This window comes from Engystomops pustulosus, chromosome 2 (assembly GCF_040894005.1).
Source record: "Engystomops pustulosus chromosome 2, aEngPut4.maternal, whole genome shotgun sequence".
Lineage (NCBI taxonomy): Eukaryota > Metazoa > Chordata > Amphibia > Anura > Leptodactylidae > Engystomops > Engystomops pustulosus.
In genome coordinates this window covers 12,068,322-12,096,295 of record NC_092412.1, presented here as the reverse complement: position 1 = coordinate 12,096,295, position 27,974 = coordinate 12,068,322, and the positions used below count along the sequence as shown (strand labels likewise).

Here is a 27,974-nt window from a genome sequence, read left to right as displayed (position 1 = left end):
GACTCGTCTCTTTACTTTTGTTTGTTACTGGGGAAAAGGAAACTTCCAATACTGATTTCTTGGTTATATTTTCCAGGAGATGAAAGTACAAGAGGTTCCCATGGACGTCCCCCCTCATCTCCTTGTGGTGAGGTAGAAGATAATCAGTCACATCTTTCCACAGAGGAGGGAAATCATGGAGATAAGAGGCAGTTTTCATGTCCCAAATGTGGAAAATGTTTTACCAGAAAATTGTATCTTATTGAACATGAGAGAACTCACACAGGGAAGAAGCCATTCTTCTGTACTGAATGTGGAAAATGTTTGAGTGATAAGAAAAGTTTTGTTAGACACGGGAGAACTCACACAGGAGAAAAACCATTTTCATGTCCTGAATGTGGAAAATGTTTTAGCCGGAAAGATAAGCTTTTTAGACATCAGAAAACTCACAGAGGGCAGAAGCCATTTTCATGTTCAGAATGTGGAAAATATTTCAGCAGGAAAGATAAGCTTTTTAAACATCAGAGAACTCACACAGGGGAGAAGCCATTTCCATGTTCAGAATCTGGGAAATGTTTTAGTAAGAAATCAAATCTTCTTATTCATCTTGAAAGTCACTCAGAGGAAAAAGTTTTTTCATATCTGAAATGTGAAAAAAATTATACCCAGAAATCAAGTCTTGATCAACATATGAAAATTCACACACAGGAGAAGCCATTTTCATGTCCTGAATGTGGGAAAAGTTTTACTCAGAAATCAGCTCTTGTTCAACACCAGAGAATTCACACAGGGGAGAAGCCATTTTCATGTTCAGAATGTGGGAAATGTTTCAATAAAAAATCTAATCTTTTGGAACACCAGAGAATTCACACACAGGAGAAGCCATTTTCATGTCCTGAATGTGGGAAATATTTTGCCAGGAAATCGCAACTTGTTGCACATGAGAGAGTTCACACAGGAGAATTTATGTGCTCTGAATGTGGCAAATGTTTCAGCAATAATTCAAGACTTGATAATCACCGGAGAAATCACACAAGAGAGAAGTCATTTTCATGTCCTGAATGTGGGAAAAGTTTTACTAAGAAATCGTATCTTGTTCAACACCAGAGAACTCACACAGGGGAGAAGCCATTTTCATGTTCAGAATGTAAGAAATGTTTCAGCGATAGTTCAAGTTGCGCTAGACATAGGAAAATTCACACAGGAGTGAAGCCGTTTTCATGTCCTGAATGTGGGAAATGTTTTATTAGGAAATCACATCTTGTTGCCCATAATAAAATTCACACAGGGGAAAAACCGTTCTCGTGTGCTGAATGTGGAAAATGTTTTACCAATACTTCAAGCCTTTATTCTCATCAAAAAATTCATACCGGAGAGAAGCCATTTTCATGTTCTGAATGTGGGAAACGTTTTGTCCGGAAATCACTTCTTCTTGCACATAAGAAAATTCACACAGGGGAGTTGCCTTTTGTATGTACTGAATGTGGAAAATGTTTCATTCATTCTTCAGGTCTTGTTAAACATCAGAGAATTCACACAGGAGAGAAGCCATTTTCATGCCCTGAATGTGGGAAATGTTTTAGATTAAGATCAACTATTCTAAGACATCAGAGAACTCACACAGGGGAGAAGCCATTTTCATGTCTAGAATGTGGAAAATGTTTTATCCGGAAATCACATCTTGTTCAACATGAGAAAATTCACACAGGGGAGAAGTCATATTCATGTTCTGAATGTGGAAAAGGTTTTGTTCATTCTTCAAGTCTTGTTATACATCAGAGAAGTCACACAGGAGAAAAGCCATTTTCATGTTCTGAATGTGGAAAATGTTTTGTCCATAAATCACTTCTTGTTGCACATGAGAAAATTCACACAGGGGAGAAGTCATTTTTATGTAGTGAATGTGGAAAATGTTTCAACCGTTCTTCACATCTTGTTATGCATCAGAGAATTCACACAGGAGTGAAGCCATTTTCATGCCCTGAATGTGGGAAATGTTTTAGGGATAAATCGAGTATTCTAAGACATCAGAGAACTCACACAGGGGAGAAGCCATTTTCATGCAATGAATGTGGGAAATGTTACAGTGATAATTCAAGTTTTGTTAAACACCGGAGAATTCACACAGGGGAGAAGCCATTTTCATGTCCTGAATGTGGGAAATATTTTAGCAGCAAATCATATCTTGTTGAACATAAGAAAATACACACAGAGGAGAAGCCGTTCTTATGTACTGAGTGTGGAAAATGTTTCAACCATTCTGCAAGTCTTGTTATACATAAGAGAATTCATACAGGAAATAAGCCATTTTCATGTTCTGAATGTGGGAAATGTTTTTGGGAAAAATCTAAAATTTTAAGACATCAGAGAACTCACACAGGAGAGAAGCCATTTTTATGCCCTGAATGTGGGAAATGCTTTGGGGAGAAATCAGAATTAGTAAGGCATCAGAGAACTCACACAGGAGAGAAGCCATTTTCATGTTTAGAATGTGGAAAATGTTTTAGCAGGAAAGACAAGCTGTCTACACATCAGATAATTCATAAAGGCGAGAAGCCATGTTAATATTTCTTACACTATGAAAATTACTAGTCTAGAAATGTATTGTTGGATTTATTTCTTTAGAATGATTTCTTGTGTCTACAGGATGTAATAATTAATAAAAATAAATCTTGATTTATCGCCAACATGGCTTTACAAATGGGCAGGGTTCGCAGGATGGCCATAACAAAAAATCTAAATAAAAAATGATCAAATTCATAAGTAGTAGTAAGAAATGTGGAGAGAAATATTTGCATTCCGAGGGTCACGACATAAGATGAATATTCCAGTACAGATTGACAAGACAATGGACCATAACCGCTATGCTAAAGCGAAGGTGAAAAAGGCAGCTAAGGGCCTACAAGAGTGCAAGTTAGAATGAAAAGGTCCAGCAAAAACACAATAAAATAATTGGACTAATTGGTAATTCCGTTTCCATAAGTCCACCATGATGAACTTGACCTGCTCCCCGACCTTCTGTAGGGACAGGAAATTGAGAGGTTAAATTGGCCCTTCCCACAACCTCCCTTACCAGAAGGATTGTACAACAATCCTCATCACATACAGATTATTACTAATATATAGTAATCAAGGTGAAAGAAGCAAGGGAGGGAATATCCGGGCCGTCATGGTGGAAACCAAATTACCAATGAGTCCATTTCCATATTGTCCCCTATGACGATTCCCTGCCGATATAAAAATGAAACCAAGATTAGGGAGGGATCATGGTCTCGAGAACTTCCTACCAAAGAAAAGGTCCACAGAAACAAAGGTTCAGTCTGCAAAGGTAAGGTGGCATTGCCAAATGGCAGCCTAACAGGTCCGTACTAGGAATGCTACCCCTCGTTCCCCTACAAGAAGTAGATACAGCTGCAGTACAACGTGTTCTTGGATGTGACGAAGATCCACTTTTTCAAGATTGTAACATTTTTTGGGTCTTGATAATCCATCTGGCGATTCTGCCCCCGGAAGCTTTTGACCTTTGTTTTGCCCATTCCCCAAGGAATAGTTTTCTCTAGGTACATCCTATAGATGCCAACCCTGTTCTCTCAAGTTCTTTGGTTCTTTTTGCAAAAGGATAGGAAGAAGATTTCCAGGGACCTGTAAAATTTAGACGCAACATTTGGAGAAAAGTTCAGGACAAGTTTTAGAATTATTCTATCCAACACTTGAGGGTCTTTGATAGACAAGGACTAAAGCTCACCCAGTCTCTTAGCTAAGGTGATAGCGACCAGGAAAGCCACATCAACCCTTATTAATTAAGGATATAAAGTAGTACTTAAACCCCTCAAATTTTACTTCCCAGTAAGGTTATTTATTATTCCATGCCGTGTACTGGGAAGTCGGAAAAAATCCAAATATGGTGAAATTAGTGAATAAACGCATTTACGTTGCTTTCTTGTGGCCTCAGTTTTTAAAACTTTTACGTGTGCTACAAATGGTACGTCCACTTTTATTCTTTGGTTCGGTACAATCACAGAGAAAGCAAATTTATTTAGGTTTTATTGTGTTGTAATACATTTTTACAAATTAATACTAAACGAAAAAAAAAATTGTTCCGCCATCGACGCTAATTACTTTTTCATACTTTGGTGCACGGAGCTGTGTTTGGTGTCATTTTTTGTAAGATGAGCTGACGTTTTCATTGCTTCAATTTGGAGGACTATGTGACCTTATGATCACTTTTTTATAAAATATTTAAAATGGTGTTTCGTAAAATGCTGTAGAAGTCACGTTTCAGACATTTTTGTTCATTATTTCTAAGACTTTAACCCTGTTAAGGTAAACCTAGCTGATAGATCAAATCCTGTCATTTCTACGTATTTTCCTAAAAACATTGTAACAGAAACTTCATTTTAAGATGGCGTCGACATCGTGGACAACCAAAACATCAGAACTAAGCTCTCCAATCATAACGATGTCTGATATTGTCATGCTTTCTATGTCCCTCCCTGTCTAGCTCTTCAAGTGACAATGAATCAGTCATTACTTGCTTATGTTTACAATTGATTTGAACCACGCAATTGAGACACATTAAAAGAGGATAATCTTAAATCCTACCCTAACACTTGGTGAGATTAGAACTCACGATCAGGACCAGGACACCCCCTCGTTCCGGGACCACTTGCAGCCTCGGGATCACCGTTTTCTGACTGGGACTGATCAGCCCACGACCACGGTAAGTTTCAGAATACATATGTTAACCTGTACTTGCCTGTGATTCGGAGGGTGGTGATACCTGTGACTGTAGGCCGCCGGGATTAAAGGGTAAATATATATAGCCACCTGGTATCCTGCATCGGGGTCTGAATTGTTATATAGCTCTGTATGAGAAGTGTCTCAATTGCTGTGTGTACTTGCTTGCTGAGCCAGAACTGAAAGGGAGGGGGAGGACGTTCGAAAGTCAGATAAGATACTGAAAGGAGTACAGCGAGAGTGACCGCAGTGAAGATCAGACATAGGTGCTGTTTTAATAAGGAGTTAACAGGGCGGATGTCTGCCTGTCAGACATAGGGCGTCAGCACAGGGGGGAGAATAGGACGGATGTCTGCCCGTCAGACATAGGCCACCAGAATAGGAGAACAGATAAAGAAAGGGTGTCTGGAATTTTGACAAGAATTAGGAGAAGAGGGAGATCATTAAGGGGGGGCCTTCTGATAAACCTCTGTAACCGGTGATCAGTGAGCTTGAAGGTCAGCCCTTAGGCCGGTAAGCAGCTGCACCGGTAAGGGTCTTGGACAAATTATGCTGCGGTTTCGAAAGAGAAAGAATGTCCTCCTGGAGGGAGGGAGGTGGGGAAAAGGAATGTTAGGAATAGCGAGAAGCTGTTCAAGGCTTGCCTTCAGGAGGTGGATTAAAGCCCAAAGTTTGGAAAGAGGCATTGGAGAAGTCACAAGGGCTTCTTGAAGATAGTGGCGTCTTAGAGATAGCGCAAGCTTTCTATAGGACTGCTAGAAGCCTGCATGTAGAAGGGTTTGAGGAAGTGACAGGACAGGGAGGATCAGAAGGTGCGAAGGGGGTGTTTGGTTATGTGAAAAGTCTGAACAAACTCCATGCTGCCCCAAGGCACCACCACCCTATAATGGTGTCGTAACTGGTCCGGAGGGGTGGACCTGTTGCCTATGTGGGAGTCAAAACCCAGATTTCAGGGATACGTGTTACAGTTGTGGGGTGGCCCGTCCACATGATGCAGGAGGTAGTCTACCTGCGTCAGCTCCGTTTCAGACCGGAAGTCCCGCCTCCAGTGGCCATATTGCCACACCCGGAAGTCCCACCTCCAGCTGCCATATTGGTACACCCAGAAGTACCCCATTAATGCCTGTAATGACAGCAGCTGGTGCATATTACAACTCCTCACCGGCCAAACTGAAACTAGAGGCACTAAATGATAATATGCCTGCCCCGATTCCAGTTCCTATGTATCCTAACATTACCGTTGCAGCAGAAGCCCTGCTCCCCCCACTTCCCGATACTACCAGTGAAGTCATAATAGCCCTCACCTAATTGGTACACCCACGCCCTGTGTACACAGTCGAGCCTCCTATATGATCGTGCCCTCCAGGTTCTTCAGGATCTTTACTGCAATGGTTTAACAGTGGGACCCCATTTATATTACAGGTTCCGGTGGTCAGATCACCCTTTCCACAGTGATAGGGGATCTAGCCACCCAACATGTAGGAGCTATAGTAAATGCGACCAACATGGAGCTGCAGCATGGATCCGGGGTGGCTGCCAGAATTGTCCAACTTGGAGGCCAGGCTATACAAAATGACTCCTGGTTGTCCGAAACCAGGGGAGGGTTCAAGTTGGGAAAATAGCTTTTACAGTCCTAGGAGCCCCTGCAATGCAGCTTTATCATCCATGCAGTTGGCCCACTCTATGACCCGGAGGCCCCCGAGGATTACGCCCGCCTGTTCACGCAGGCAGTTACTAATTTCCCTTGGATATGCCTCCCGAGCATCCAGAGAGGTTATGCCCAGCAGAATTCTGGCCCTACCAGTAATTTCATGTGGCTTATTTGGCTTCCCAAAACAAACCTGCCTTCAGACCATTGTATCTGCTATCTTGTCATGGTTCACTGGTCAGCATGTAAACCTATCAGAGGTGCGCATTGTCACCAATTCTGTGGAAGATGCTCGCATGATGAAGGACACAGTTGCCAAAATGGTGAAACCTGCCAAACCCCGCCCTTATGATGCCTACTCGACTCCAGGTGCCCCAAAACATACAACTACCTGGACAGAATACCCCAAGCCCTACCACTGCCGCCACCATTGATGGACGACTCTGAGCCAACCTTCTACTTCAAATTTAATCAGGTTTCCACCTTAGTTTCTACCCTCCCTGACCCAGAAATGTGGCTTATGCCCATCTACAGGTGTATGGCAGAGATACGCAAGATGTACTCGGCAACGTGGCAGGATTTGGAATCTCTTGCCTCTATAAAAGCTGGAGATGCTTTCTAGCCGGTGATAGAGAAAACATTAGATGACACACGCCTACCGTCCCGCATCACTTATGAATCTGGACTTGAATTTTGTGCCCAATTGAAGGACTGGGCGCAGGATATGCTCACTGACCAATCTGCCTCCCTGCAAGACATCTCACAGGAGGAGAATGAGTCTGCGGATAAGTTTGCTGCCAGACTGACCCAAATGTTCACTGATTTGGGTTTTTCCACCCAGCACAAGTCACAAGCCTTATTGTTATCACAGGCTTTTATGGATGGCCTCCGCCCCGCCCTGAAGAAAGTAGTTATGGCAGCCCGCCAGAGGTGGCCACCCTCCCTCTAAAGGACTCACTCACCATTGTAAAAAGCTTTGGGCGCCGACATCTTGGTTTCGATCGCCGCCCCCCATAACGTAGGGGGACATTTACTAAGGGTCCGAGTTCCGCGATTCTGTTGAGTTTCCCGGCGCAGGCTTTCATGCGACACAAATCGGGGATCTTGGTCGTCGGACAACCCAACTGATTCGACAAACCGCGGAATTTTAAATACAAATTGTGTTTAGCAAAATCAGCACTTACATGCGTCGGGAATAAGATGGTGAACTCCGGCGGACCTCAGCGGGGAAGCGACCAACGGATGCAGGAAATCGGGCGTACGAGCTATGTGAATCATGGAAGATCTGAATCCTTGACGGACAACGCACCTCGGGGATTGCGACGGGACGGGTAAGTAAATGTGCCCTATAGTCTTGGTCAATTCATTTTCTACACTATATAGTTCTTGTGATCTTGTTACCTGAATACTTTTCTCCTCCCCACTGTGTCCCCTTCCCCTCCCTGGTTCCTATATGTTTTATTGTTTCGAACAATACAGAAGCTGGCTATGTATCAAAAAAATCCTTATTTCCTTAAATCTCTTACTTCTTACAAATCCTTCATTACTAATCCCCCTGCTTGGGGTACACCTTGCACCTTGACCTATTGTAAGACATTTTACTATGTTTTTCAAACGATAAAACCTTGTTGAAACTAAATAAAGGTAAAAATTCAAATCACCCCCCTTTCCCTAGAACTGAAATAAATCTAAATAAACAGTAAAAATCATAAACATGAGGCCTGGAGAAAGCCGGGGCCCGCGGTACAGGAGTGGCTGGCGGTTGCGGCCTAAGCACGCTATTGTCACGGTGCTTGGTACGGGGGAACCGGAGGGCTGTCCTACAGCCTGGCAGGTCTCCAGCAGGGTGGTGTTGGCAAGAAATGATCAGGGAGCGGCTGCTATAGCGGATCTCCCTGGGGCAACCCCTTAATGTCCCGAGTGTGAGTCTCTGTGTGATGGACAGGGTGCCGGTGATGAAGGCAGCCGTATTAGCAGGGACCAGACGGAGACAGAAGTTGAAGAAAACAACTTACAGTTCTTTATTTGAACCGGCAGGAACCGCAACAACGTGCCTTTAACAGGTAGATGGAGTGCTGAGATGCAAGTTGGAGGGAGCCTCAGGAGATAGTTCACCAGCCTGGATGTAGAGAGCAGGCTGGGAGGCAGCTGTGTCCTGGTAGGAAGCTTCAGCTTGTCCTGTAGGGCTTCAGGTATCACCTTTAAAGGTAAGATGATACCCCTTTCCTCACTATACTAACTATAGTCTTCTTGCTCCACTCTTCAGAGGCAGGGGCTAGGCTCTTCCTGCTCTGGTATGGGCTAGACAGAGATTTCTCACTCACTCACTGATCCCTAAGTCTACAAGATCTTCTCCTCTTCTTCTCTCTCCTGAGAGAGACTGCTCTGAGATCTGGGACCTCTCTCTGAAAGATCTGAGAGACTTCTCTCTAGACTATATATCCTAGAACATTCCTGGCCAGGGGTTTTATTACTTCCCCTCTGGTCAGGTGGTGGCTGCTCCTCCAATCACATCTCAGCTTACAAAAACAGGATGTAACACAGATCATTGGATAATAGGTTTTATACATCATATACAGATTAACTTCTGCCTTGCCAGGCAGGATTCACCACTGCAATACCCCTATGTCCTATCAGGAGCATGTAGTATAATGTGGTTACATGCAGGTGGGACGTATTCGCAAACACTCCCTCGCCATTGCATCGGCGAGGGTGTTGCACATGTGTAACAGTAACCATGGTCAGGAAGTAAGAGGTCTCCTTACGGAGATGACAATTAAGGCCACCGTGTAAGCTTGTGGGGGCTTCTAGCCATGGATGCTCCAGTAGGGGATTCTGGGAAATATGTAAAGGGTTCCAGCCTACATGGTGGCCTTAATTGGCATCTCTGTAAAGAGACCTCTTACTTCCTGACCCCAGTCACAAGCCTCTCACCCAACCAAACCAGTTCCCTGCGCTGTACTGAGGAGACCCAACCAGGGCAGAACACCATACAGTCTGTTCCTTGTGGAGACTGGTTTGGTTGTAATCCCGCATCATGTCATAAGGCGTCTTATAGGTCATCAAGTCAAGGGAACTGCCTAACAAGGAGCTAAAAGAGGCAGAGCTTTCCCTATCCCATCCGGGAAACTTAACATATTTTAACAGTAACCTCAACATGCTGCACATTGTCTCTATGTGTGTGATGTGACAGGTGGGGATGTGTCTCATGCTGCACATTGTCTCTATGTGTGTGATGTGACAGGTGGGGATGTGTCTCATGCTGCACATTGTCTCTATGTGTGTGATGTGACAGGTGGGGATGTGTCTCATGCTGCACATTGTCTCTATGTGTGTGATGTGACAGGTGGGGATGTGTCTCATGCTGCACATTGTCTCTATGTGTGTGATGTGACAGATGGGGATGTGTCTCATGCTGCACATTGTCTCTATGTGTGTGATGTGACAGATGGGGATGTGTCTCATGCTGCACATTGTCTCTGTGTGTGATGTGACAGGTGGGGATGTGTCTCATGCTGCACATTGTCTCTATGTGTGTGATGTGACAGGTGGGGATGTGTCTCATGCTGCACATTGTCTCTATGTGTGTGATGTGACAGGTGGGGATGTCTCATGCTGCACATTGTCTCTATGTGTGTGATGTGACAGATGGGGATGTGTCTCATGCTGCACATTGTCTCTATGTGTGTGATGTGACAGATGGGGATGTGTCTCATGCTGCACATTGTCTCTATGTGTGTGATGTGACAGATGGGGATGTGTCTCATGCTGCACATTGTCTCTATGTGTGTGATGTGACAGATGGGGATGTGTCTCATGCTGCACATTGTCTCTATGTGTGTGATGTGACAGATGGGGATGTGTCTCATGCTGCACATTGTCTCTATGTGTGTGATGTGACAGGTGGGGATGTGTCTCATGCTGCACATTGTCTCTATGTGTGTGATGTGACAGATGGGGATGTGTCTCATGCTGCACATTGTCTCTATGTGTGTGATGTGACAGATGGGGATGTGTCTCATGCTGCACATTGTCTCTATGTGTGTGATGTGACAGATGGGGATGTGTCTCATGCTGCACATTGTCTCTATGTGTGTGATGTGACAGGTGGGGATGTCTCATGCTGCACATTGTCTCTATGTGTGTGATGTGACAGATGGGGATGTGTCTCATGCTGCACATTGTCTCTATGTGTGTGATGTGACAGATGGGGATGTGTCTCATGCTGCACACTGGGGCAAATTTACTTACCCGGTCCATTCGCGTTCCAGCGGCGGCTTCTCCGCTCTGGATTCGGGTCCGGCCGGGATTTAATAAGGTAGTTCTTCCGCCGTCCACCAGGTGGCGCTGCTGCGCTGAAAGTAAACTCATCGCGCCGGAATGCACCGAGCTGGACCAGGTGAAGGTAAGCGGTCCTTATGCGACACATTTTCGGTTTTTAAATGCGGCGGTTTTTCCGAATACGTCGGGTATTCGTTCGGCCACGCCCCCCGATTTCCGTCGCGCGCATGCCAGCGCCGATGCGCCACAATCCGATCGCGTGCGCCAAAATCCCGGGGCAATTTAAGTACAAGCGGCGCAAAACGGAAATATTCGGGTAACACGTCGGGAAAACGCGAATCGGGCCCTTAATAAATGACCCCCATTGTCTCTATGTGTGTGATGTGACAGATGGGGATGTGTCTCATGCTGCACATTGTCTCTATGTGTGTGATGTGACAGATGGGGATGTGTCTCATGCTGCACATTGTCTCTATGTGTGTGATGTGACAGGTGGGGATGTGTCTCATGCTGCACATTGTCTCTATGTGTGTGATGTGACAGATGGGGATGTGTCTCATGCTGCACATTGTCTCTATGTGTGTGATGTGACAGATGGGGATGTGTCTCATGCTGCACATTGTCTCTATGTGTGTGATGTGACAGATGGGGATGTGTCTCATGCTGCACATTGTCTCTATGTGTGTGATGTGACAGGTGGGGATGTGTCTCATGCTGCACATTGTCTCTATGTGTGTGATGTGACAGATGGGGATGTGTCTCATGCTGCACATTGTCTCTATGTGTGTGATGTGTCTCATGCTGCACATTGTCTCTATGTGTGTGATGTGACAGATGGGGATGTGTCTCATGCTGCACATTGTCTCTATGTGTGTGATGTGACAGATGGGGATGTGTCTCATGCTGCACATTGTCTCTATGTGTGTGATGTGACAGATGGGGATGTGTCTCATGCTGCACATTGTCTCTATGTGTGTGATGTGACAGATGGGGGTGTGCCTCATGCTGCACATTGTCTCTATGTGTGTGATGTGACAGGTGGGGATGTGTCTCATGCTGCACATTGTCTCTATGTGTGTGATGTGACAGATGAGGATGTGTCTCATGCTGCACATTGTCTCTATGTGTGTGATGTGACAGATGAGGATGTGTCTCATGCTGCACATTGTCTCTATGTGTGTGATGTGACAGGTGGGGATGTGTCTCATGCTGCACATTGTCTCTATGTGTGTGATGTGACAGATGAGGATGTGTCTCATGCTGCACATTGTCTCTATGTGTGTGATGTGACAGATGGGGATGTGTCTCATGCTGCACATTGTCTCTATGTGTGTGATGTGACAGATGGGGATGTGTCTCATGCTGCACATTGTCTCTATGTGTGTGATGTGACAGGTGGGGATGTGTCTCATGCTGTACATTGTCTCTATGTGTGTGATGTGACAGATGGGGATGTGTCTCATGCTGCACATTGTCTCTATGTGTGTGATGTGACAGATGGGGATGTGTCTCATGCTGCACATTGTCTCTATGTGTGTGATGTGACAGATGGGGATGTGTCTCATGCTGCACATTGTCTCTATGTGTGTGATGTGACAGATGGGGATGTGTCTCATGCTGCACATTGTCTCTATGTGTGTGATGTGACAGATGGGGATGTGTCTCATGCTGCACATTGTCTCTATGTGTGTGATGTGACAGATGGGGATGTGTCTCATGCTGCACATTGTCTCTATGCGTGTGATGTGACAGATGGGGATGTGTCTCATGCTGCACATTGTCTCTATGTGTGTGATGTGACAGATGGGGATGTGTCTCATGCTGCACATTGTCTCTATGTGTGTGATGTGACAGGTGGGGATGTGTCTCATGCTGCACATTGTCTCTATGTGTGTGATGTGACAGATGGGGATGTGTCTCATGCTGCACATTGTCTCTATGTGTGTGATGTGACAGATGGGGATGTGTCTCATGCTGCACATTGTCTCTATGTGTGTGATGTGACAGGTGGGGATGTGTCTCATGCTGCACATTGTCTCTATGTGTGTGATGTGACAGGTGGGGATGTGTCTCATGCTGTACATTGTCTCTATGTGTGTGATGTGACAGATGGGGATGTGTCTCATGCTGCACATTGTCTCTATGTGTGTGATGTGACAGATGGGGATGTGTCTCATGCTGCACATTGTCTCTATGTGTGTGATGTGACAGATGGGGATGTGTCTCATGCTGCACATTGTCTCTATGTGTGTGATGTGACAGATGGGGATGTGTCTCATGCTGCACATTGTCTCTATGTGTGTGATGTGACAGATGGGGATGTGTCTCATGCTGCACATTGTCTCTATGTGTGTGATGTGACAGATGGGGATGTGTCTCATGCTGCACATTGTCTCTATGTGTGTGATGTGACAGATGGGGATGTGTCTCATGCTGCACATTGTCTCTATGTGTGTGATGTGACAGATGGGGATGTGTCTCATGCTGCACATTGTCTCTATGTGTGTGATGTGACAGATGGGGATGTGTCTCATGCTGCACATTGTCTCTATGTGTGTGATGTGACAGATGGGGATGTGTCTCATGCTGCACATTGTCTCTATGTGTGTGATGTGACAGATGGGGATGTGTCTCATGCTGCACATTGTCTCTATGTGTGTGATGTGACAGATGGGGATGTGTCTCATGCTGCACATTGTCTCTATGTGTGTGATGTGACAGATGAGGATGTGTCTCATGCTGCACATTGTCTCTATGTGTGTGATGTGACAGATGGGGATGTGTCTCATGCTGCACATTGTCTCTATGTGTGTGATGTGACAGATGGGGATGTGTCTCATGCTGCACATTGTCTCTATGTGTGTGATGTGACAGGTGGGGATGTGTCTCATGCTGCACATTGTCTCTATGGGTGTGATGTGACAGATGGGGATGTGTCTCATGCTGCACATTGTCTCTATGTGTGTGATGTGACAGGTGGGGATGTGTCTCATGCTGCACATTGTCTCTATGTGTGTGATGTGACAGGTGGGGATGTGTCTCATGCTGCACATTGTCTCTATGTGTGTGATGTGACAGGTAGGGATGTGTCTCATGCTGCACATTGTCTCTATGTGTGTGATGTGACAGATGGGGATGTGTCTCATGCTGCACATTGTCTCTATGTGTGTGATGTGACAGATGGGGATGTGTCTCATGCTGCACATTGTCTCTATGTGTGTGATGTGACAGATGGGGATGTGTCTCATGCTGCACATTGTCTCTATGTGTGTGATGTGACAGATGGGGATGTGTCTCATGCTGCACATTGTCTCTATGTGTGTGATGTGACAGATGGGGATGTGTCTCATGCTGCACATTGTCTCTATGTGTGTGATGTGACAGGTGGGGATGTGTCTCATGCTGCACATTGTCTCTATGTGTGTGATGTGACAGATGGGGATGTGTCTCATGCTGCACATTGTCTCTATGTGTGTGATGTGGCGGCTGCTCATGTATGTTGTGTGTTACATGTATGACATGTGCTGCTTTACCTCTGACACTGATCAGTACAGACTCCTCCCCCTCCTAACCAGCGCCCCGCCTACACTGATCACATGGTCTATGACATCACCACAGGTCCTTCATCCACTTCTCTTTACACTTGTACATCCGGGAGGCCCCGCCCCTCAGTGACATCACACTCCTCGGGTCACATGACTAGTGGATAGTGAGCAGGAGGACGTGTGTAGAGAGTGTCCTGTACTGAGGAGAGAAGAGGTAAGTGACCAGAGGAGGGAGTACAACTCCCAGCATGCTCCAGGAGCACACACACTATATGGAGGGACTACATCTCCCAGCATGCTCCAGGAGTGGACACAAAGTCTCCCTCCATGTGGGGTCCAGTATGTGCTATTAGTGAGGAGCGGCACAGTCCAGCACCATCACTCCTCCCTCAGTCCAGTGACCTCCCCTCCAGTGTCTGGAGATTCCCCATCTGTCACATCACACATGTCATGGACACAATTGCTTCATATAGAGTTTGCTCTTAGTTCTTGTCATGTTTCCTCAGGTTCTATAGATCCAGGACTCCCAGAGGTTTCTCCTAAAGATGATCCTTTCCATCAATGATCCACCAGGGATCCGGGAGAAGGACAGAGAGCAGATGGCGGCCAGGATCCTGGAGCTCACCCTGGAGATGATCTCCTTGATAACCGGAGAGGTGAGAGTCTCCCAGGACACGGCTCTTATCTCTAGGAATAACAGCGGGAAATGACTGGAGAGGTGAAGGATTCTTAGGATCTATGTAGTGATCAGTGTCTCCCCATACACAGGATTACACAGTAGTGAAGAAGTCGTCTGGTGAGTGTGTGACCCCCCGTGTGTCAGGAGGATGGACCCAGAGCCCCATCACCGAGCCTCCACCTCATTCACTGATACATGAGCAGAAGATTCTAGAACTTACCTCCAGGATCACTGAGCTGCTGAGCGGAGAGGTGAGCGCTGCCGGGAATGCTGGGACATTGTACAATAACACAAGGGAGGGGTCTGGGTGATGACTGTGTCATTGTGGGTGTCAGGTTCCTATAAGGTGTCAGGACGTCACTGTCTATTTCTCCATGGAGGAGTGGGAGTATATAGAAGGACACAAGGACCAGTACAAGGACATCATGATGGAGGACCACCAGCCCCTCACATCACCAGGTAAGAGGAGACCTTCCTGATTATAGAGGACAGAGCAGGTGTGAGGTCACCTCCTCCATCATCTCATCATCACATATAGACAATGTATCAGTCACTGTGTATATTTCCTATAGATGGATCCAGTCAGAGAAATCCACCAGAGAGATGTCCCAGTCCTGGAGATTCCCGGGATATTACACAGGAACCAGAGAGATGTCCCAGTCCTGGAGATGCCCGGGATATTACACAGGAACCAGAGAGATGTCCCAGTCCTGGAGATTCCCGAGATATCAAAGAGGAACCAGAGAGATGTCCCAGTCCTCTATATTTCCATGTTGTTAAAGAAGAACCAGAGGAGAACATCCCACTGGATCATCAGGTAGATGGAGATGAGATTCCTTTAAATCCCTATAGATGGATGTAATGAATCTTCTACTAATCTTCTCCAGCAGCAGTGAGTGGAGGGTCTATGGGATGATGTTTTTGGACTGTTTCAGCTTACGCATGTTCTTTGTGTTGGATCTTTCCAGGAAAGTTGTGGTGGAAGGAGGAGCGGAGAGGAAATCCCCTCATCAGTGACAGAGGAGGGTAAGAGCCTTTCATGTATCTTGTGGGTTATTCTTCCCTTATACATTGCAGGGAGAGGTCACATCCCGGGGAGGAGATAATGATGACACGGACACCTCCTGATTTCTTTGACTGCATCTGTAAAAGTCTGAGCCTTCCAGTAAATATGGTGCGCTTGAGGAGGGCCTATATTGAAATACCCTCATCCTGGGCAACCTCTTTAAAAAGTTTATGCCTAATTGATGGGCAGTAAATACACTGAAGGACCTGCAATGATGTCATGATCAAATGACCTGAAGCTATGTACAATCTGGCTAAGCCTTACCATACAACAGAAATAATAACTACAATGATGCAGGACTCCAAACACCATATAGCAGTAAAATCCAAGTACACTTCAGATGCAATTAAAGGTATATATTTGTTTTCGGCCAAGTTTCATGGAAAATGTAACATTTTGGCTGATGTGACAGGCTTTGTCAAGCACGGTAGCTGCGGAGGATGCGTTGTCTGGTGCTCCTGGAGTTACCACACCTTGGCGTTCTGGGCTGCTTTTTATAACTCTTATTTTACACCGATCCTGGCTTGTCAATATTAAAGACCAGTTCCGCGATCGAGGAGAAGAGGGCCATAGGTAAGTATGTTAAGTTTAATTTAACTTAGTATTAGTGATAACACTAAAATGGGGATAGTAAGGGCAAGGAGGCTGAAAAACGGTGGATATTACAGGGCAGGAACTTTTCCACTTCCAAGTTGAGTACATGCACTAAACATGGCACGTGCATCAACTTGGCTCGTCCCAAAGCTACAAGGTTCTGGTCGTTGTCACACACCCTCTTTGCAGGCTCTAGGTTCATCGAGTTTTGGCGCTGGACTGACTGGATGAGGAAACGGAGGAGGAGGCAACAAGTGATGTCTGTTGATCTTGGGTGGAGGCAGAATATGAGCCAGAGCGCCACCTGACTTAGAACCGGACGCCACTATGTAAACCCGGTGGACATTTAAGGAGAGGTAGCGTCCCTACCCTTGCTTACTCGTCCATGTTGTGATGTCCGCCTCGAGACTAATTGCGCTGAGCAGTGCACATATGATTTTGTTCACCACCTGTTGGCGCAGGGCGGGAACTGCCTGCTGTGAAATGTAGTGGCGGGTGGGGACTTCATATTGTGGGCCATCACATCTTTAAAGTTGTCCATCTATACCATCAGAGCTTATGCTGGCAATGAGCCAAACTTACACTTTCTGCCGATTATTCGGATGATGTGGAGCTGAACGGATTGCTTGGACAGGCTTCATGAAGGTGGCTATAGGAGTGGTGGCATTCCATTCTCCCTGTTGGGAGGCAGGTGGACTTGTGACTAGGGAAGCGGTGGAACAGGCTGGCCCAAATGAAGCAGCAGGGGGATCCTTTGGTGTTACTGGATTCTTTTGGTGTCTCAGCCACTGCACCTCATGGTTACTTTGCGGGTTCCTTTTCCCACAAGGTGGCAACGCTTTATGGACACATGTTCTGTCTTCTGCTAGACAAAATGACACCCTGCAGGGTTTCCTTTGCTTCCTGGGTGTGGGCAGTATGACGTGACTAAGGGCTAACCACTGTCCTTGGCCCTCTTTCACTTGTTCTTCTGGCTGTCTGGGGTTTCCTGACTGCCACCTCACCCCTCACTACTTCCACTAAGCCAGTGATGGCAAACCTTTTAACCCCTTAATGACCGCCGTATCGGCTTTATACGGCGGTCATTAAGGGTACTTCTTCTGACGCGTACACCTTTCTACGGCGGCGCGTCAGAAGATGATTTCGGGACACCAGGTTTAGCTGGTGCCGGTGTCGGGCTGTGATATCACAGCCAAGACCCGGCACTAACACCCGGGATCGGGAAAACTCAGATCCCGGGTGTTTAACCCCTTACACGCCGCGGTCAAGCATGACCGCGGCGTGCAAGTGTGTCCCCCGTGGATCGGACCCCTCCGGTGAGCTTACCGGGGGATCCGATCCCTCCTGCCGCTGCCCCAGGTCCCGACGAGTGACCCGAGGATGCCGTCTTCTGTCCCCGCTGGGTTCTGCCTTCCTGGCAGGACCCGGCTGTAAGTAACTGAGCATGCGCGGCATCATCCACAGCGCGGCATGCTCAGTTACTTACACTATACACTGCAATACAAGTGTATTGCAGTGTAAAGGCTTGAATAAGCGATCGGATGATCGCTTATTCAAGCCAAGAAGAAGAAAATGTAAAAAAGTATAAAAAAATTTTTAAATCTTTTTATAATATAATTAAATAAATAAATAAAATAAAAGTCCCATAATCTCCCCAGTAACACATAAAATGCAAATAAAGTATATAAAACACAAAAACACGTACATATTTTCCGCGTCGTATTAATCTGTACAATAAATCTAAATCAATATTGAACCCGCTCGGTGAACTACGTAAAAAAAAAACTTCCCATAATATACAATTTTTCATCAAACACCATCACAAAAAATGTTCTAAAAAGTGATCAATAAAAGTTACGTTCCCTAATATGATACGACTGAAAAGAACAACTGATTTTGCAAAAAATAAGCCCTCAACCAGATCTGACAACAGAAAAATACAGAAGTTATGGCCCTGAAAAGTTGTCAATAGTAAAAACAATGCGATTTTCTCCAATATTGGTTTTGCTTAGGAAAATTGAGCAAAGATAAGAAAAACTGTATAAATGAGGTATCACCGCAATCGTAGTGAACCAGAGAATAAAGATAAAATATTATTTTTACGTTACGGTGAGCGGGGGGGGGGGGGGGGAATGCTCACAATCCAAAATAAAAATTGATGATTTTGTTTGTGTTCCCCTTGAAATAGTTAATAAAATCTCATGAATAAGCTTTAGACTCCCAAAATAAATTATCTTTACATTGTATCTCATCCCATAAATAATAAGCCCTCATAAGTTCGCATTACCAAAAAAAATAAAAATTTACAGGTCGTACAATGTGACAATACAAATCTGCTGTGGACGGCGCCTCCATTCATTCTATGCTCGGCCGTGCGCCCGTACAGCAGTCACCACCACATATGGGGTATCAGTACACTCGGGAGGAATTGGACATCAAACGTTGCAGTGCGTTTCATCATATAATTTATTCTGAAAATGTCAGTTTTGGCCTAAATGAATGTATTTTCCAAAAAAATTCCATAGTTTCTAAATCGCAGGTCCATATTTTTTAACCCATGTGAAACACTTAAAGGGTTAATAGACTTAATAGAAGTTGTTTTACATACGTTTAGGGGTGAAGTTTCTATAGTGGGGTAATTTATGGGGTTTTACTATTACTTAGGCCTCTCAAAGTCACTTGGAAGCTGAGTTGTCCCTCAAAATGTGAGTTTTGGCAATTTTCATGAAAATAAGAAAAATCGCACCTAAAGTTCTGCACCTCATAACATCCTAGAAAAATGACCGGAAGCATAAAATATCATCCCAACATAAAGCAGATATTCTGTAAATGTTAATTATCAAACTTTTTGGGCAGTTTTACATCTTGTCTGGAAACCAGAACATTTCAAACTTGGAAAATGAAGAATTTTTACAAACTTTTGCCAAATGTTCACTTTTTTTCAGAACGAAACGCAAAACTTTTCACTTAAATTTTATAACTAACATGAAGTACAATGTGTCACGAGAAAACATTCTCAAAATCACCCGGATATGTTAAAGCGTTCCGAAGTTATAACCAATTATCGTGAGACATGTCAGATTTGAAAAATCGAGTCTGTTCATTGAGCTGGAAACTAGTGTCGGTGATAAGGGGTTAAAGACCGGGTGCCCAAACTACAACCAAAACATATTCATTTATTGCAAAGTGCCAGCACGGCAATTTAAGTAGTAATTTATTGCTACCTGTTCTACCACAACTTTTAATCATATCGGCCTTATCGGTTAGAGGACAACAAAACAGTTGAAAGAAGAAGGGCAAATTTGGACAAATGATGTAGCATCTCACTATGGTCCCCCTGTACAGGAAGACGCCTAGCTCTAAAGATAATCCTATCCTTTGCACATGTTCTAATTTTTCCTGCAGCCCCAAGCAATCAAGAATGTGTTGCTTTAAATTAGCCTGAGAGCATCATTTCTTGAGTTGCCTGGGACTGCAGGATGATTCTTTAAATTCTATGTCGAGTGCTATATTGATGGCTTGGGTGCCCAAAAAGAGGGTTCCGAGTGCCACCTCTGGCACCCATGCCATAGGTTCGCCACCACTGCACTAAGCCCTCAATGCTGCCCTTCTTCTGTCTGCACATTGCACTAAGCCACGGCTGGCGTGTGGCCTGCTGCCAATAAAATGAGATTTGCAGTACTGTATTTGAGCTCCTGCTGAATCCTGCCAAATTGTGACCTTCCTGCTGCCGCCCTGCCTCTGCACTGCTACCACCTGTTGTCCGGACCCTCCCAGCTACCCTGGTGAGGCAGGAATAACGTAGTCTGTCCTCCTATTCGGTGTGCTGCACTCTAAGGTCTCTCCTCCATTTACAACCTTGCGTGCTGCGGACTGCCAGCTTAAGTCCCCCACGGGTCAGCAGCCCTTGGTGTGTCTCTGGTGCTCCTCGTTCGACGGATCGCTGGTTCCCCTGTTGGAGCTTCCCCCGGGTGAGCTCTGGTGCCGACTTCCGTCGTGCTGACCTGACTGCGGACACAAGGTGGGTGCTGCCATATTGCTCCACCTGGTCCAGTGCTGCACCAGGGCGCTGCTCCACAGCCGGTGAGTGCCGGCGAATAAGACATCTGTGCTCTCTAGGTGGCTCCTGCAGGCAAGTGGGTGTCAGAGAGTGAAAGGCTCTGGGCCTGCTGATTACAAGAATGGGCTCTCCCCATGGCCAGGATTCAGCTGAGATGCCTCTAGCCATTGATACCACTAGTGTAAGGTCCACTTGGCTGAATGTACTGCTGCAGATGACACAATGGGACTCATTTACTAAGGTTTGCTCGCACACTTTTGTTGGACTGTAAGCCGCTAAAGCGGCTTGCACAGGTATTTGTGTGTCTGCTGGGATTGTGGCGTACGCAACCCTTTTTGTGGTTCTGCTGCGATGGCTTCCACTGATTCGGACTTAGCGCTGGATTTAACTTTCAACTTGCTACATACACTGTTTGCTTTAGACTTTGAGTATCATAGTATCATAGTATATAAGGCTGGAAGGAGACGCAAGTCCATCAAGTCCAACCTTCAAGAATTAAATAAATGTTTTATCCCCATAACCCGTGATATTTTTTCTCTCCAGAAAGTCATCCAGGCCTCTCTTGAACATGTACATAGAGTCGGCCATAACAACCTCCTGCGGCAGAGAGTTCCATAGTCTCACTGCTCTTACAGTAAAGAACCTTTGTCTATGGTGATGGTAGAATCGCCTCTCCTCTAGGCGCAGAGGATGCCCCCTTGTCCTGGTCACAGGCCTAGGTATAAAAAGATCTTTGGAGAGATCCTTGTACTGTCCGTTCAGGTATTTGTACATTGTAATGAGGTCTCCCCTCAGTCGTCTTTTTTCTAAACTGAATAATCCCAAATTTTGTAATCTGTCATTGTATTCTAGTCCCCCCATTCCCCTAATAATCCTGGTTGCTCTCCTCTGCACCCGTTCCAGCTCTACTATATCCTTTTTATATACTGGTGCCCAAAACTGTACACAATATTCCATGTGTGGTCTGACCAGGGATTTGTATAAGGGCAGAACTATGTCTTTATCATGAGAATCTATTCCTCTCTTGATACATCCCATTATTTTATTTGCTTTAGCAGCAGCCGCCTGGCTCTGGTCACTAAAATTAAGTTTACCATCCACCAATACGCCCAAGTCCTTTTCAGCTTCAGTTTTACTAAGTAATTGACCGTTTAGAACATAATTATACTTTTTGTTTCCATGGCCCAAGTGCATAACTTTACATTTATCTACATTAAACCTCATCAACCATTTCTCTGCCCATCCCTCAAGCTTCCACAAATCCCTCTGTAATGCTAAACTATCGACCTCAGTATTTATTACTTTACACAGCTTAGTATCATCTGCAAATATTGAAACTTGACTGTGTAAACCCACTACAAGGTCATTAATAAAAATATTAAAAAGAAGTGGCCCCAATACTGACCCCTGTGGCACTCCACTGGTAACATCAACCCAATCTGAGAATGTGCCATTAATGACCACCCTCTGTTTTCTATCACTAAGCCAATTACTTACCCAGATACACAGATTTTCTCCTATTCCCAGCAGTCTCATTTTATATACCAACCTTTTATGTGGCACGGTGTCAAATGCCTTTGAAAAGTCCAGATATACAACATCCACAGCGTCCCCCAGATCCAGTCTTGAACTTACCTCCTCGTAGAAACCAATCAGATTAGTCTGACAGGACCGATCTCTCATAAACCCATGCTGACGCTGGGTTATAAGGTTGTGCACAGTGAGATACTCCAGGATAGCATCTCTAATAAACCCCTCAAATATTTTCCCCACCACAGCAGTTAGACTTACGGGTCTGTAGTTTCCAGGATCGCTATTTGATCCTTTTTTGTATATTGGTACCACATTTGCTATGCGCCATTCCTGTGGAACATAACCAGTCCTCAGTGAATCTTCAAATATTAAAAATAACGGTCTGTCTATCACCGTACATAATTCATGCAGAACCCGGGGGTGTATGCCATCTGGCCCAGGTGATTTATCTATCTTAGTGGTTGCGAGGCGGCGCCGTACCTCTTCCTGGGTTAAACTGTTGACATTATAAAAAGAATTTACATTATTCCTCATTGTGTCTTCCACCAGGGGATTTTCCTGGGTAAAGACAGTTGAGAAGGCGACATTCAGTAGATTGGCCCTTTCCTCATCTCCTTCCACCATGACCCCCATGTTATTTCTAAGGGGACCCACACTCTGTTTTTAGTTTCTTATCATTTATATACTTGAAAAATAATTTGGGATTATTTTTGCTCTCCCTGGCAATATTTCTTTCAGTCTCTATTTTTGCGGCCTTTATCTGTTTTTTACAGGATTTATTTTTCTCTCTATAATCCTGTAATGCCTCATCGCTACCTTCACGTTTTAGCACCTTAAACGCTTTATCTTTCTCGCTTATTGCTTTCCTTACAAGACTAGTTAGCCACATAGGGTTTTTCTTGTTCCTTTTATGCTTTTTCCCATAAGGTATGTGTTTCTCACAGGACTTTTTCAGAATATATGAGAAAAAGTCCCATTTTTGGGAGTGTCACAGTGAACCAGGCTACATCTGCAGCTCTCTTTAGATTTTGTTATAGTGACACAATGAACTCTGCTAAAGCTACAGCTCCCACAGATATTGCTATAGTGGCAAAAAGCCACAGCCGTTGGGAGTTTTTCATCATAGGACTCTTCCGATGATCCACCATCCACTCCCTCACCCTCCAATAAAAGTCCTTGGGAGTCTTTAAACACTATGTCTACTACTGGGGCAGGTGTATGGGCCACTGAATCTTAGCTATGAGAGTCATCGTATAGCAGGACTTACATCCACATAACTTGTGGCTGAAACGGCTTTGCTAATTTGAAGAGAAGTGGAGAACTCTCCACTTCCAACTGAGGAAGAAAGAATTGAAAAGGTAATCACACATAAGTTCATGCACTGTCTACCATGTAATTGACCAATGCCTCAACTTCGTGTCTGTCAGTACATTCTGGCGCCTAGTTGTACCAGAGGAACTTGGAGCAGGCAGAGACGTAACACGTAGTCTCCCTGCAGCACGGGCTCCATCACCACCATGTCAGGCTTCGTTTGTAGTGGACCCACTGGACCACCATGCACGATGACATCAGCTGACACTTAGGACCGGAATCTAAGTGGTACCCGGTCTTCACCAGAGCCCGCTGCAAAGCGAGTTGGACTTTCTGCGGGGTGGTACCACCAGGTCGTTCTGCTCTGGAAGGCAAGGCAAGGTACACAGGCGTTAGGCAGAATCGTAGTCGGAGACAGACAGGAGGTCAGGACAGGCAGCAGAGGAGACATGGTGGGTGGAAGACGCGTTTCATCACCCAAATTGGGCCCAGGAAGCGAGGACCGAGCATGTAGCTGGGAATCTTCAGTCGGACATACTTGGATGACAGCCACACTTAATCCCTCGGAGAGAAGATCAGTGGGGGCCTGCGCTTTTTGTCCGCCTGGGTTTTGGTTCAGGCAGACACCTGAAGAAGGGAGAGAGACGAGTTTGTTCCCAGATGGACTTAAGATCTCTGACCAACTGCTCCACGGCAGGAACATCAGAAGTCAGCGACAGCGGTAGAGGTGGACAAGGATGGTGTCCATAGACAATGAAGAAAGGGACTGAGCTGGCAGATTCGGAATCCAAGGAATTATAGGTGAATTCTGCCCACAGCAACAGAGTGGACCAGTCGTCTTGATGGGCAGAAACAAAATGATGGAGGAAACATCCCAGAGTCTGGTTAACTCTATATACCTGTCCATTGGACTGAGGGGGGTACGCAGAGGAGAGATCCAACTTTACTTGAAGTTGACTGCAGAGAGTACACCATAAGCGGGAAACAAACTGGACAACCCTGGTCAGAGAAGATGCACTCAGGAAGTCCATGTAGCTGGAACATGTGGGTGAAGAACAACCTGGCAATGTGAGGGACTTTCGGCAGACCTGGCAGAGGCACAAAATGGGACATCTTGGAGAACCGGTCAGTTACCACCCAGATGACGGTACTCCCAGAGGAAGATGGAAGATCCGTGATGAAGTCCATAGCCACGTAGATCAGCTGGTACTCAGAGTGTCCAACACGAGTATTAAAAGCGGTCTTCCTCTCCTCTCCCTCGCGGATACCAATGAGGTTGTAGGCCCTATGAAGGTCCAGTTTGGAGAAGACCTTGGCTCCACATAAGCGGTCAAACAGTTCTGTGATCAATGGCGAAGGATAGGGTTTCTTAATGCTGACCTTGTTAAGACTGTGATCGTCTATACATGGACGGAGTGACCCATGTTTTTTGGTCAGATGAAGCTTGCTCCAGCTAGAGAAGATTTCCGTATGAACCCCCCTGTGGGTTCTCTTTGATGTAGTTTCGGGCACAGAGAGTGGGTATACCTGACCCTGAGGAGGAGACATACCCGGCAGCAGATCAACAGGGAAGTCATAGGGGCAGTGCGGTGGCAAAGTCTCAGCTTGCTTCTTTGAAAAGACTTCTGCAAAGTCTTAATGGGAGACCCTCCAGAAGCTTGGAGCCCACAGAAGAGACCGTGATAGGATGAGGAACCACCATGCAGTGAGACCGGCAATCAGATCCCCATTGAAGAATCTCCCCCGTCTTCCAGTTAAGCACAGGTGCGTAGAGCTGCAACCACGGAAGACCCAACAGAAGACATGGACCGGGGTAGCACATAGAAAGACAGTATCTCTTTATTTAGTGCTCCAACTTGCACAAAGGCTCAGTGTGGTACCGGATCAGAGAGGGTTTGGCCACTGACAGAGGACATTACCAGAGGCTTCTTGTGGCTGACCACAGGGAAGTGATGCTGGGAGACTAGAGCAGCATCCACAAAGTTTCCTGCAGAACCGGAGTCCAAGAAGGAAGAAACCTGGAACTGAGCACCTGTCCCTAAGCTGAGCAGAACAGGAAGTTTCAGACGTGGAGACGCTTTGTTCTCACCCAGGGACGTTTTCCCCCAAGAAGCATTTCCCGTACGCTGAGGATGGGTGGACAGGTCTGGAGGAAGTGTTCCGGGTTGGCACAATAGAGGCAGAGGTTCTCCAGGATGAACAAGTGTGTGGCCAGGTAAGAGGCGCGGGCGATGCGCTTGCGAATACGGAGGGGCACGGTTTGCTAACTAATGCTTAAATACGCTCCACCTACCTAATTTGACTTCACCTATGATATGTGGCCACTTTATTTAAAAAAAATTTTTTAGGGCCCCTTGTATTTCCAAGTTTGTACCGTGTGATACTTACCTCTTCTATGGACTTCCTGAAGTGCAGTAAATGTTTTTCTATGAGGGAGTAGCATGTTGGACTGGAGAGGAATCTGCAGTAAATGACACAACGTCTCTGCTCCTCCCCTGCCCCCGCTGCGGGTGACTACAGGAGCAAGGTCTGTTGTCAGCTGGGAGGAGGAGAACAGCAGCGAGGACCAGACACAGACTGCAGTAGTGGAGCCCAAATCAGTTCTGTAATTCTGTGTGCCGGGTCCTAGCAGTGATGTTCTAGTCCAGTGTCCTGTATATATGGCTGCCCGGGGCTCCCCCCCTGTGTCACCCACTGTCTAGGACTGTTAGGCTCAGCTCCAGGGGGAGATGGGAATCTCTGGTCACACAACCCTCTCATGTCCTGGAAGTAGAAGAATCCCAATGATTTTTGGATTTTAATTGAATTGTATGTGAATAGTTTTATATTTGCAAAGAATATACATAACTTTTCTATCAATAGATGACTGTATGTTACTGACTGGCCATTTTACTTCTGCTTCTGGGGAAAGGAAACTTCCATTATTGATTTTTTTTTTTTGGTTATATTTTCTAGGAGATGAAAGTACAAGAGGTTCCCATGGACATCCCCCCTCATCTCCTTGTGGTGAAGTAGAAGATAATCAGTCACTTCTTTCCACAGAGGAGGGAAATCATGGAGATCAGAGGCAGTTTTCATGTACTGAATGTGGAAAATGTTTTAGCAGGAAAGATAAGCTTTTTAGACACCAGAGAACTCACAAAGGAGTGAAGCCGTTTTCATGTCCTGAATGTGGGAAATATTTTACCAGGAAATCGCATCTTGTTGCACATGAGAAAGTTCACACAGGGGAGAAGCCATTTATTTGTTCTGAATGTGAAAAATGTTTCAGCAATAATTCTTTACTTGCTAAACACTGGAGAACCCACACAGGGGAGAAGCCATATTCATGTACTGAATGTGGAAAATGTTTCAGCGATATTTCAAATCTTTTTAGACACAAGAAAATTCACACAGGGGAGAAGCCATTTTCATGTCCTGAATGTGGGAAATGTTTTATCAGCAAATCACATCTTGTTATACATAAGAAAATTCACACAGGGAAGAAGCCATTCTCATGTACTGAATGTGGAAAATGTTTCAGCGATAGTTCAAATCTGGTCATGCATCAGAGAATTCACACAGGAGAGAAGCCATTTTCTTGTACTGAATGCGGGAAATGTTTTTTCCGGAATTCACTTCTTGTTGCCCATAAAAAAATTCACACACAGGAGAAGCCATTTTTATGTACTGAATGTGGAAAATGTTTCAACCATACTTCAGGTCTTGTTAAACATCAGAGAATTCACACAGGAGAGAAGCCATTTTTATGCCATGAATGTGGGAAATGTTTTATTCGGAAATCACATCTTACAAGACATCAGAGAATTCACACAGGAGAGAAGCCATTTTCATGTCCTGAATGTGGGAAAAGTTTCATTCAGAAATCAAATCTTGTGGAACATGGGTTAATTCACAAAGGACAAAAGCCATGTTCATGTACTGAATGTGGAAAATGTTTCAACAATAGTTCAAGTCTTCTTAAACACCGGAGAAGTCACACAGGAGAGAAGCCATTTTCATGTCTTGAATGTGGGAAATGTTTTGGGGAGAAACAAAGTTTTCTAAGACATCAGAGAACTCACACAGGGGAGAAGCCATTTTTATGTCTAGAATGTGGGAAATGTTATAGCAGGAAAGATAAGCTTTTTACACATCAGAGAACTCACACAGGGGAGAAGCCATTTTTATGTCTAGAATGTGGGAAATGTTATAGCAGGAAAGATAAGCTTTTTACACATCAGAGAACTCACACAGGGGCGAAGCCATTTTAAAATTTTTTAGACTACGATAGTCTAGATATTGTTGTATTTATTTCTTTAGAATAAAAAATCTTTATACAGCGTCAGCATTGCTTTACAGGTCATGGGTTACATAAATAGACAAAATACTACACTACAGAGGAATAAATGTGGTTAGATAGAACAACAGGAATGATGGCCCATCTCATAAAAACTTCTATGACCGTATATGTTACCTAAAAGCTAAGTTACGTGAGTTGAACATATGGTTGGGCCAACCATCATGATTATCCTTTCTATAAAGACCTGTTCTGTATAATT

At 45.1% G+C, this 27,974-nt stretch overlaps 2 protein-coding genes across 2 annotated transcripts in view; one reads left to right on the top strand and one right to left on the bottom strand.

Moving 5' to 3' along the window:
• The window catches only part of LOC140119804 (uncharacterized), a 340,011-nt gene that overhangs the window by 110,185 nt on the left and 201,852 nt on the right, over positions 1–27,974 (bottom strand). The gene's annotated exons all lie outside the window — the stretch shown is intronic.
• LOC140119977 (uncharacterized) lies at positions 534–27,972 on the top strand. The gene is made up of 2 exons (XM_072139406.1): positions 534–2,509; positions 26,896–27,972. The coding sequence occupies exons 1-2, from the start codon at positions 670–672 to the stop codon at positions 27,684–27,686; spliced, it is 2,631 nt and encodes an 876-aa protein (XP_071995507.1). The 5' UTR covers positions 534–669; the 3' UTR covers positions 27,687–27,972.